The 11,807-nt window shown below is 43.8% G+C and overlaps 2 protein-coding genes across 2 annotated transcripts in view; one reads left to right on the forward strand and one right to left on the reverse strand.

The window, feature by feature from the left end:
* The first annotated feature begins 5,166 nt into the window (after positions 1-5,166).
* LOC109482904 (ileal sodium/bile acid cotransporter-like) lies at positions 5,167-8,144 on the forward strand. The gene is made up of 3 exons (XM_019785790.1): positions 5,167-6,131; positions 6,910-7,114; positions 7,467-8,144. Exons 1-3 carry the CDS (start codon positions 5,722-5,724, stop codon positions 8,049-8,051), a joined length of 1,200 nt encoding a protein of 399 aa, XP_019641349.1. The 5' UTR covers positions 5,167-5,721; the 3' UTR covers positions 8,052-8,144.
* A 982-nt stretch (positions 8,145-9,126) lies between these two features.
* LOC109482875 (conserved oligomeric Golgi complex subunit 8-like) overlaps positions 9,127-11,807 on the reverse strand; it is a 25,465-nt gene continuing 22,784 nt past the window's right edge. Inside the window, exons 9-11 of the mRNA XM_019785748.1 lie at positions 10,826-10,991; positions 10,283-10,397; positions 9,127-9,796 (exon numbers count right to left, since the gene is read on the reverse strand). Of these exons, the coding sequence (XP_019641307.1) occupies positions 9,258-9,796; positions 10,283-10,397; positions 10,826-10,991 (820 nt within the window). The 3' untranslated portion in view covers positions 9,127-9,257. The remainder of the gene's footprint in view (positions 9,797-10,282; positions 10,398-10,825; positions 10,992-11,807) is intronic.

The raw sequence follows: 11,807 nt of genomic DNA on the forward strand, positions 1-11,807 counted from the left end.
GGGGGCAGGATCAGGAAGGGCTACGAGTGGGGGCAGGATCAGTGAGGGCTACGGGTGGGGGCAGGATCAGGGAGGGCTATGAGTGGGGGCAGGATCAGGGAGGGCTGCGAGTGGGGGCAGGATCAGGGAGGGCTTTCAGTGGGGGCAGGATCAGGGAGGGCCTTCAGTGGGGGCAGGATCAGGGAAGGCCTTCAGTGGGGGCAGGATCAGGGAGGGCTACGAGTGGGGGTAGGATCAGGGAGGGCTACGAGTGGGGGCAGGATCAGGGAGGGCTACCAGTGGGGGCAGGATCAGGGAGGGCTACGAGTGGGGGCAGGATCAGGGAGGGCCTTCAGTGGGGGCAGGATCAGGGAGGGCTATTACACGGTGCACACACCAATTCTTCCGCGACAGGGGGCCAAGAAAAAAAGTGACGAAGGGGTTCCGATGGTTCATGTTTGAGTTTACATTTCTCATAATCTGCTGCAGAATGGTATTAACTATTAACATGGGTGGAAAGTGTAAGAATTGGCGTGTTTTGGGTAAAAATTGATTTCGGGCTCGAGGCTTACTTCCGGGTGTCCTTCCACCTTTAGCCCGCCGCTTCGTTTTGACCTAGATATGCGTTGTATGCGTTCTGGGGGTGCTGTCGCTAGGCCTCGCGATACGGGCTATTATGATAGTTAGGATTTTGTTAGGATTTTCTTTTTACTTTTCTTAATAATACATAAGGGTTTTCTCTTTCCGACCATATAAGTCATATTAGTGGCTAAATTCTGGGTGATGGGTCTAATTCCACGTGAAAATGGTCAATTTTTGGCATCATTTTTCATCGAAAAATTCTTTTTCCCCCTAAAATTTACTAAAATGTGAGAGGTGAAAGAAATTGAAATTCTATTGTTCTCGTAGCTAGAGGGATATCCTTCATTTGCAAACAGAGTGTTTTGGCTTAAGAGGTATTTCCTGAAAGAGACGGTCGCTAGAGTTGAGGGTATGCAGAATCGAATTGAGACCCAATGAAAACAAGAGTTCCACGATCTCATACCTTCGCCAAATGATGTTAACCCTTGCGGTTGAAGAATCATACAATTTTAATCATTGATTTTGAAAATAAGAGCCTCATTAGCATGGATTATATCAGTTGATCATATTTTCCACCCAATGACAACCTTATCTTCACAAAAAGGCTATTATAGCACTTTCTCATAAATTATGCAAATGAGGTCATGATTTGAATAAATTATGTTTATTGATGTTCGCCTTCACTTAACTTCCAAATGTGGCAAGTATGAAATTCCCAGAAGTTACAACTATGAAATTATAAAATATTCCCATTAATTATGCAAATTAGGTCTTCATTTACATAATCTATATCCTCAGATGTTTTTTTTGTTCTCTATTACATGTCACACGTGTTTCATAGTCCTATTATCGAACGAAGCAGATTTATAGAATTTCCTCATTAATTATGCAAATTAGCTCCTGATTTGCATAATTATCATTTGATTGTGTCAAGCATCACTTCAGCTACCTACATACCAAAAATCATGGCAATCCGTCCACCAGTTCTTGAGTTATCATCCTTCGAAAATTTTTCAACAAATGCTCCTGCAGTTCCAGAACAAGGCGCTAGGAGGGCCAAACTTATGTCACTTCTTCCCTACCCCAAGAGCTATCTACCAACCAAAATTCGTGATCCTGACATGTCCAGATTGCGAGATATCAAAACCGGAAGTTCTGCTGCAGTACCAACAAAAGCTGGCAGGGGGCCCAAAATCTAATCATTTCTAGGTCTTATCAAGACCTACCCACCTACCAAGTTTCATGACAATGCGTACTAAGCTTCTTGAGTTATGCTGTTCACAGACAAACAGAAAGTCGGACAAACGCTACTGAAAACATAACCTTCTTGGCGAAGGTAATAAACTGGGGTGAGCCCCCTCAATCCAACCCATCCTGCAAAAATTTGTGACAGTGAAAAATTGTTTTAACCCAGTAAAGTGTGTACCCCACGTCCAACCAGAGCAAAAATAATTCGGATTTCGCAAGTTTTATAATATTTATATAATGTCATAAAAGCCTCGGTCACAACTCGCCGTGCGTGCTTTTTGTCCGTACGTTTTTGTCGTGGCTACGTCTGCTACGTTTTTTCTGCAAACGTAGGGTGGCCGGCCGAGGGAGTACGTCACTCGCAAGGTGTACGTACGTGGTCTGCACGACACGCCTGACCGTCAGCGGTTGCGTGCATCGTACGTTGCGCAAGTGGTAAGTGAGTTGTACGTGCTTACAACGTACGATCTCTGATCTGTGCGATTGCCACGTTGCCGCGTACAGGCCGTACCTACACGTGCGGCGTGCGCACGGTTTCCTTACTCACTCGCACGTTGTAAGTGCGTGCACCTCCTGTTAACTTCATCATCACTAGCCGCCCTGGTGTCTTCCGCGGCCCGTTTCTTTGGATCTTGTCTGGTAGACTTCTTCTGAGCCTTCCTGGGCATCTTGGAGACGAGTTGGCAGTCGCCCGTCAAGTCGTCTTTATATACTGTAGAAATAAGGTGCGTTGCGCGTGCGTTGCACGTGCGGAGCACCTAGTGTGGTGCACGTGTGTTCTGCGTGGTCATTGAGCAGGTCAACTGGGAAGTGAGGAGTAAGCACGGATGACGCAAGCACCGTGCGTGGCACTGACGTGCTTCGTGCGCTGTCCGTACAGCAATTGCACGTGAGAATAGTGAAGTTAGACTCACGGAGTCCGTACGTTGCACGCTCATAGGCTGTACGGGGCACGCGCGTCGCACGTACTCGCACGCACGTGTGGTAAATCCGCAGACCGCACGTAGAAAAAGTATTACATGCACTTAAGGTTCTACGGCGTGTCTGCGTGCTCCCAAATCCGTAGGATTCCGTACGGAGGCGGTACTCACCACGCACGGATGCCGTACGTTTGCCCACGTTTTTGCACGTAGACAGCACGCAGAAGCACGTACGGCGAGTTGTGACCGTCGCTAAAATGAGTTGATTTGCCCCCCTCCCCACGCCCCCCCCCCGAACACAGTCACATGGCCTTCGAAGTGTGTATGCTAAACATTACTGACGTCATAATAGCCGTAACATAGTTTTTCTGTACTGGTCTGCATCAGGTGCACCTGGAAATTACTTTTGTACCATTGAAAGCGACTCCCGCATTGAGGAGGAGACTGTTTTCTAGTAAAAAAAAGGGCCTCTGATGACGTCACTCTTGGCTTTCCTCCCTAAGCATGTTTCCAGTTCGTGCTCGAACTAGTTTTCAATGTTCAGACAAATAAGTTGCACTAGTGAGAAGAGAATCAGAAGACACAATCTCAGGCTTTTATATCTCACCGAGACCGTACAGCCTTCTCTCAGTAAATGCCCATTTATACCTCCGTAGTCGCCAGAAGTACGGACCAGGTCTCCGTTTCAACCAATGATTCAACATTTAGCTTGGTTTTCCTGCACAACAAAATATATCTCGGGAGCGGACAAGCTTGGACAGGAATGCCAGGTTTATTCTCTACCAGCCATGACTGAAAATTGCAATTTTATCTGCTTTCCGTTGAAGCGCGGAACTTAAAACGTAATCGTTCTCACTTTAAAAGATCAGCCAGAGGCGGGCATTGTGACGTCACCAGCTCAAATCATTGGCGATAGGCCACCGAGTTTTTGTTGAGATCGTTGTTACTTTATTTAAATATGTACTTAGGTAACTGAACAACAAATTCACTGTGCACCCCGTACAAGATTCCCGAGAATCATACCCTGAACACATAACACCGTGAGCACGGTCCGTTGAAAGATTCCTGAGTACACTCAACACAACACACCGTGAACACAGTCCGTTGAAAGATTCCCGAGAATTCTCCATACCCATACATACTCTATGTAAAATGAGACTAAGCGCTCACACATTAGAGATAGAGAGAGGAAGATATAAGAAACTGCCTGTAAGCGAAAGATTTTGTAAATACTGTACAGAGGGAGCAGTGGAAGATGAAATGCATTTTATCTGTCAGTGTCCTCATTATATTTTGAAAGAAAAAAGTTATTCAAAGATGTCGTCAATATTTCCACAAGTTTTTCATATCTCAACCAACAACAAAAGACTATATTATTGCTAAAGTCCCCCAACCCATTTATTTTTCAAAGAGTCGGACAATTCATCTCCCACTGCCTCCTGAGAAGAAGTCAAACCCCCTAATAGCATGACAAGAATAGTTTAATAGAATAGAATAGATTAGAATAGCAGTTACATTGTTCCTATTACCTGTTCACATATTGCATATTTACTTTTTTATCCTGTATGTATACCAACGTTATTAGATTTAAGTAGAGATAGTAGGTTTGATAAGTATATCGTACACGTAGATACACTTGTCAATGTCTGTATGTAATTAGCCCTCGGGCAGGAATTTGCAATAAACAACTACATAATTTATATATATATATATAACACATACTGGGTACTTCGTCGGCTGAATCACACAATTAAAAGCACACTCATTACCTAGCTGTTACTCCTGGATCGGCGTTTTGTTATATCGAGATAGATAGCGCAAACGGATCATGTTCATTCCTTGTGTATTATGATTGCAACGGACTGAGTGAGTACATGGTGTATGTTCACATGTTAAAACATATGCAAAACAATCAAGTTGTAAAATAGTTTTTAATGGTTTACAAAACAACATAGTTTTCAACAAAAACTCGGTGGCCTAGCGCCTGTGTGAGAAAGATCTACGGATGAGCGCGCTACGTAGCTACGTAGATGAGCGCGCCATGGCGTGCGTGTAACGTTGTGTGTGTGTGTGCGTGCGTGCGCGTTTGTGTGTGCGTGTTTATGCGTGTGTGTGCGTGCGTCCGTTAATGCGGACGCGCGCGTGTTCCAATATTTGGCCATTTGGCCCTTCATCACCAATAGAGTTTTTGGTACATAACCAGTCTCGAGCTTCCCCACCCCGCTCGTTAAATGTCGAACTGTCCCTACATGGCCCTACATGTACCGTGACTAACCGCATTATCCGCCAGGGGATCCAACATCTAATCATTTTGATCAGGTCTCACACAGCAGGAAAACCTGACCTAGATTGCCAGTCAGTATGTAATGTAAAACTGCATATGCCCTTATCAAGGTCACTGCTATGTTTAGGTTCATAGGTCAAACGGCCACAGAGCTGCCGTGCGCAGTGGGCTAAAATATGACGCCGTAAGTACCGTAAATATCGAATGCTTTCCGACTATTGAATTCTGCTTTTCAGTTGAGCACACTACGTTTACCTAATCCGAAATGAGGAGCTTTATTCAAATGAGGCTAACATGAAAGGAGATCCTTAATCCTGGGAGCAACATGTGGTGATGGTTTTTGTCCCGGAATCTGGGATTGAATCTCAAGATAATTTGCGGATTTTACCACCCTGACCTGTTGTCTGTGAGAGTTTGGGATGTTTACGTCTCTCGACAGACGAGTGTTGCGGGATCCTGTGACCGTGAGGGCTCACTTGGTTTTCGTCAAGCAGGGAATTTGACAACAGATTTTGCAGACAAGGTTTGACCTCCGAGAGCTCATCAGATATTCTGGTCCACAGCTCATGCGGGGGCGGTGCATACAAACCACAGCGATCTCTTGTGTGGCAGACGAACGGAATAAGAACTGAAGAAGAGACAAAGTCGCTCCTGAGCTCTTGACGCTTTGCTCTTGGGTTAATTGGTAATCAAACTTGACCTGACAAAATGTCTGCCGACGGAGTGGCACTTGACGGCCCCTTCGCGAACCAGACTGATCCAGGGAGCGAGACGGCGGTAAACAACACGTCGGGCAGTCTGCTCAACCCGCTACTCATCAATCCCAGGGTCAACCTGACCATGAACATATGGATGAGCGTGTTTGTTGTGATCATGATGCTGTCTCTCGGCTGCACCATGGAGTATCACGTCGTACTGCAGCACGTTAAGAAACCGTTCGGGATGTTTATCGGATTTTTGTCGCAGTTTGTGATCATGCCAGCGCTGGCTTACGGGATGGTACACGCGGTAGGACTGGGGGGCCTCTCGGCACTGACCGTCCTGATCCTTGGCTGCTGTCCCGGCGGAAAGGTGTCCAACATTCTGGCTCTCCTGGCAGCGGGCGACATGAATCTCAGGTACGGGAATTATCAAGTCTTCTTCGCCGTTAAAAAATCCACACAAATCTCCGATTTAACACTAGTTGTCCCGTGTAGCCTGGATGCCAGACCCAAAGCACACTGGACACAAAATATCTCAGTGTGCACACTGAGATATTTTGTGTCCAGTGTGCTTTGGGTCTGGCATCCAGGCTATGTCCCGTGTGAACAAACAAATGTTCTTCATACATTGTATGCACAGTTTATGATGATAATTATTTCACAACAATTGTACACTAACAGGTACAAAGTATGGCAACTACTTGTATATAACTACACCTTTATAAGGTTAACGCAACTAATACAATGGTGGGTGGCTAGTATGGGATAGGTATGAACTTTTACAATCATTGGGTGAATTTAGTGAAATCTGTTCAACGTATGCTATGGTAGAAACGTGCGATTGACGTTGAGATGATGTTGGTCTTTCCTTTTTTCTGAGAAAATTTACAAATACTAGTAATCTACAAAATTTGACATTGACCCCCCCCAAAAAAAAAATCAGCAAAGTCAACCTGACCAGAATAAAGACGTCAATCTACATTAGATGAATCTTAGTACGTCCGAAGTGAATTCACATCGCAATCGCGGATTGTCTGGCAACATCAAAACTTTTAAGTGTGTCCTGTGCTCTAACAATTTAATGGTAACGTTACGGTACATGATACATGTAAGTCAAGTAGCTTTGAAAAATGATAGTTTTTTTCTGCATATCTTGGTATTGCTGAGGTCCGATCATATCCTTCCATTTCCCCAGTATCTGCATGACCGTGTGTTCCACGACGTTGGCGATGGGCATGATGCCGCTGTGCCTGTGGCTGTACGGGCGGGAGCTGACGGACTCGCACACCGTCATCCCGTACGACTCCATCGGCATCACGCTGGTCTGCATCATCGTGCCGGTCGCCGTCGGCGTCTACATCAAGTACCGGTCAGACAGGGCGGCGAAGATCATCCTCAGGGTAGGACATGTTAGTTTAAAACCTTCCATAATTTTTCAAAACTTTATGATAGTTAGTATTACCCCATTTCCATTTATTTTCGTCGCCTGCATGGCATCTATTCATAAATGCTGGGAGATGAGCGAGGCGGCCAATCCTTGAAAAGATATCAACGATTTATCAACGATGTGAAGGTGAAGTATGGATATAATTTACTTCTTAAAATCATATCTAGAATCTATTGATAATAATACCCTTATCCCGACTAAGTGGTACTTTAATGGCGGCTGGATGAAAATTGTATGAATACAAATTCCTCCTCTCCTTTACCGTCTAGCTTTGTTCACGAAAGCTGTCGTCCTTTTCTTGACAGGTAGGGGGCGTGATCGTGCTGCTGCAGCTGGTGATCGGCATGTGCATTGCCGTGTTCCTGTGGGGGATCGACCGGCTGTTGTCCATCCCGCGGACCCTGATCCTGGTGGCCGTCGTCATGCCGTTCTGTGGCTACGTCCTGGGCTACATCATGGCGTCCATCTTCCGCCTTCCCCACAACTGCCGCCGCACGGTCTCCATGGAAACCGGCTGTCAGAACTCCGGCCTCTGCATGTCCATCCTCAAGCTCTCGTTCCCTGTCCAGGAGGTCGGCACGGTGTTCTTCTTCCCGCCGCTGTACGCCATCTTCCAGACGGTGGAAGCCTTGATCTTCATCGTCCTGTACCACGTCTGGGCACGGAAATGTGGGAAAGAGAAGGGGGAACTGAACCTGCTTGCCGCTCTGAAGAAAAAGGGCCAACATGCTCAGAACGTCATGAATGATAGAGACCACCAACCGAACGGCGGTCCACCGGAGAGGTCCACGGACTGTTCGGACCTCGCCACGCCGGTGGCAGTAAGCAGCAGTTCTGCGGACCACAACGCCAGTGGAAGGAGGCTGACAGAATGGGAAAGCATGCTGTAGACGTTTTTGCTCCAGTGCTGAAAGGAGTTCAGCACTGGAGACCGAGTGCTGTGACAACGTTCAGCACTGGAATTCCAGTGCTGAGGGAGCTTCAGCTCTGGAGTGCTGACGCAATTTTGACCGCTGATTCAGCACTGGAACACCAGTGCAGAGGGCATTACTTTTGTATATTTGCCCCAGAGTTGGCACGACTTGGCATAGCCCCGCCGCCCTCATGCTTCGCTCATGGAAAAAAAAAGACAACTTACATTCATGTGCAAGCATTTGACCGACGTGCGGCCGAACACTCTCTGATTGGTTAAGATAATATTATTTTGATCTGTCGCGTTAGTCGTTTTATCTCTTTCTTACATGTCAGTTGGATTTTTATTACTGTTTGTAGAAGTATATGTTGCATTAATTTGCATTTGCTGAACTGCAAGTTTTGATGGAAAATCCCTAAGGGTTGAGCTACCCATGACATGTATCAATCTAACAACAAAAAATGATTGTGTGCGATTGTTTTGTACATTAACAATAATGTGACCCACCAATTTTATATGGGGTGAATTTAACTGTTTAAAGTCTCGAGTTTTGTGGGGAAGTCTTTTGACTTGTATTTGAGAAGTAAGTATTATCACAACTAATTAGCCAGAAGAATTTGTTGATACACATTCTACATGTATCTAAAACATTCTGTATTGGTCATAGCATTTTGTATCAGTACAGTGTATATAAAGTTCAGTACAGTGTATATGTAACATGTTGATTTGTGTAGTTCTAACATCTATTTCACTTAAAGTGCATTGATCAGAATAAAACATCATACCTAGACATACATGTGTATTTTGTATTCTTTTCAAAACATGCCTTATCTACTCATTATGTTTCCATTTACTTTATAAACTACTAGTATATATTCAAATACTCCAATACTTGTAGAATTGTATAAAACAAGAGTTCTATAACCTCATAGCTTGGCCAAGCTATATTGTTTCCAAATTTACAGAATTCATCTCTGATAATATTCACCTTTATCTAAGTTCTAACCTACTGTGTATGTGTCACCAGTATGAACATTTCATCAGTTACCACAAGAGGTACTATAACCATTTTCTCAATTGTGAAAGTTAAGTCTGCAGTTTTATATCCACTAATGTTCCTCACAAACCAAGTTGAGGGAATCCCTAACATTTTGGGGTCCTCACTGAGAGTAGAACAAGAATCTCACTGCCTGGGTATGTCCTCTCCCATGTCATCATCACTGTACTCTGCAACTGTTTGTTGAGGCAGGTCAGAACTGCTGCTTCCTGTAGGAGGTAAACTACTTGCACTGTCCAATGGCTGCTGAGTATTACTGATGGTTGCCATGCCAACATTGGTTTGATTGGCAGGCCTGTCCAGGTCAGCAGGAGTGGTGTCAGGTGGTGGGATGGACTCAACTGGGGGTGCTGTAACAGACACTAATGTTGCATCTGTGGGTGCTGTATCTAAGGAGGTTGTCTCTGATGGTATTGTATCTTGTGTATTAGATGCTGCTGCAGCTTCGGATGCTGTATCTGAGGTTGCTGTATCTGAGGTTGCTGTATCTGTAGTTGCTGTATCTGTAGTTGCTGTATCTGTGGGTGTTGCTGTATTTGGAGATGTAGCATCAGGCTCCTTGACATCTTCAGCAGACGTTACAGGTTCCCCTGTCACTGGTAGTTGTTCCATGCTGCTCTGTGCAGTGCTAGAACTGTCTGCTGCCCTGGTGCTTTCCGAAGCCTCTGTAAATACACATAAATGCAGTATTGGTGAATTTCAGTAAAAATCCCTGGTCCCTAGGATACAATACCTTATCATGTACATCACTTGAATACCAACTGTTATGATTAAAATTTGAGTAAATTATACCAAAAGTGGAAACAGAACTGAAGGTGTATCATTTTCAATTTGTTCACATTGTAAATATTAGGCCAACATAATCTTTGGCATGGATATTTACACATTTTACAACATGCAATATGCAACTACTTCTGACTTCTCTCTGCATCACAAATCACAAGAAATATATTACCTTGTAATTTGCAGACATGTCACAGATATGTCTCAATATGTCACAGATGATATATGACTGTACATTGCCCAAATCATTAAAATACAGTTGGACTTTCAATGATTATTGTAACATTTTACTTTGCTTAACTGTGTCTATGGAATAATTGTTACAGATTTTCCAACTGCTTTATATACAGTGCCTAGCTAGCTCTAACCTGGGATGTCAGTGATCAGAAGGCTGGTTAGACTGGTGGTGTCCAGTGTTGTGGCAGGTAAGAGGTCCTGTAGAGGCTGGGTTATAGTCTCCACATCAACAGCACACACCGACAACTAGGACACAAATACAACAGTTACTATAATGTTACAAACAATTAAGGTAACTTACAATGTACAAGTGCTGGCCAGCCATTTATTTATTTATTCACTGGCCTGAAACAGGTGTTCATTATCAAGGCCACCATACAGACAAAATCATAAAGCACCAGTAAATTGTATGTTCATTGATACAAAAGAAAAAAATCATAGAAATTCAAGTTTCTTGAGATATTGTGCTAAAACACTATGCAGACCCGTGGAAACATTCCTGTACAATTCCTAGAATTCTTGCAAACCTGTGGAAATATTTTTGTACAATTCCTAGAATTCTTGCAAACCTGTGGATACATTCCTGTGCAATTCTTACAATTTTTCCAGACAGCACATAATAATGTACCACCCTTGAGATGTCGCCAAAAAAGGACCATGTAGAAGATAATCACCTTGGCAACATCAGCGGTGGGTACTCCTAGCACCTGGGCTACAGCTGCAGCTGGGTACATAACCTGCAGACAGCTGTTGACAAAGGGGACCAGACTGTGGGCAAAACTGGAGCACAGCTGGCCAAACAACTCTTTCTCACTGGAGGACATCGCCGATTCTTCAGCTCTGAAAGGTGACAAAGAAGACAGAGACTTGTCATTCCACCAGGACATGTAAGGAATAATAATACTGAATCATAAAAAATCTAAACAGTGATTCAGAGAAGAGAAATAGTGCATTCTAAATATAGTGGAAGCACATACTGTAAATCACATTTTTTGCATTTACTTTTATATTCGTGGATTTTGCTGTCACTTCTGTACTGCAAACTTATACTCTCATCTGCCGAATAAACATACGGGTACGTTTATTTTTTTGGGCCCAAACATCCACCCAGTACGTTCTTATTTTGCACAGTACGTTTATTAATTTTTTGAAAACCAGTAATTTTTTTCAACTTCGTGTGAAAAAAATTGACAAATCATCGACGTGAAGACGTTTATAAACGCATATTGTAGCGAGAAACTTGTCATTTTCGGGCCGGTTTTTGCAATCACCGCGTGCATAAATTTGTCTGAATGTTCTATTGTCATGGGTGGTGCTTATCAAAATACAAAATATTAAATGCTCTTTTTTTTGTCTATTTAAATTCCTAATTGCAAATAACAGTTAAAGATTTGTGCATATATCAGTAAGGGTGCATTTTAGTACAAGAGACACAGGTTACCCGTCAATTTTGGTAATTTTCCGGGGGGTACGTTTATTCCGGGGGTATAATTATTTGATTTTGAAGATTTGTCCGGGGGGTACGTTTATTCCGGGGGGTATGTTTATTCGGCAGATGAGAGTAGCTTAAAGGTATCAAAATGGTACTGGAGTATAACATGTATAATGGCATATGATGTACCGGGAACATGTACATGTACATTTAGTTGTACATGT

Source organism: Branchiostoma belcheri, unplaced genomic scaffold, assembly GCF_001625305.1.
Source record: "Branchiostoma belcheri isolate BF01 breed outbred unplaced genomic scaffold, Haploidv18h27 scaffold61, whole genome shotgun sequence".
Lineage (NCBI taxonomy): Eukaryota > Metazoa > Chordata > Leptocardii > Amphioxiformes > Branchiostomatidae > Branchiostoma > Branchiostoma belcheri.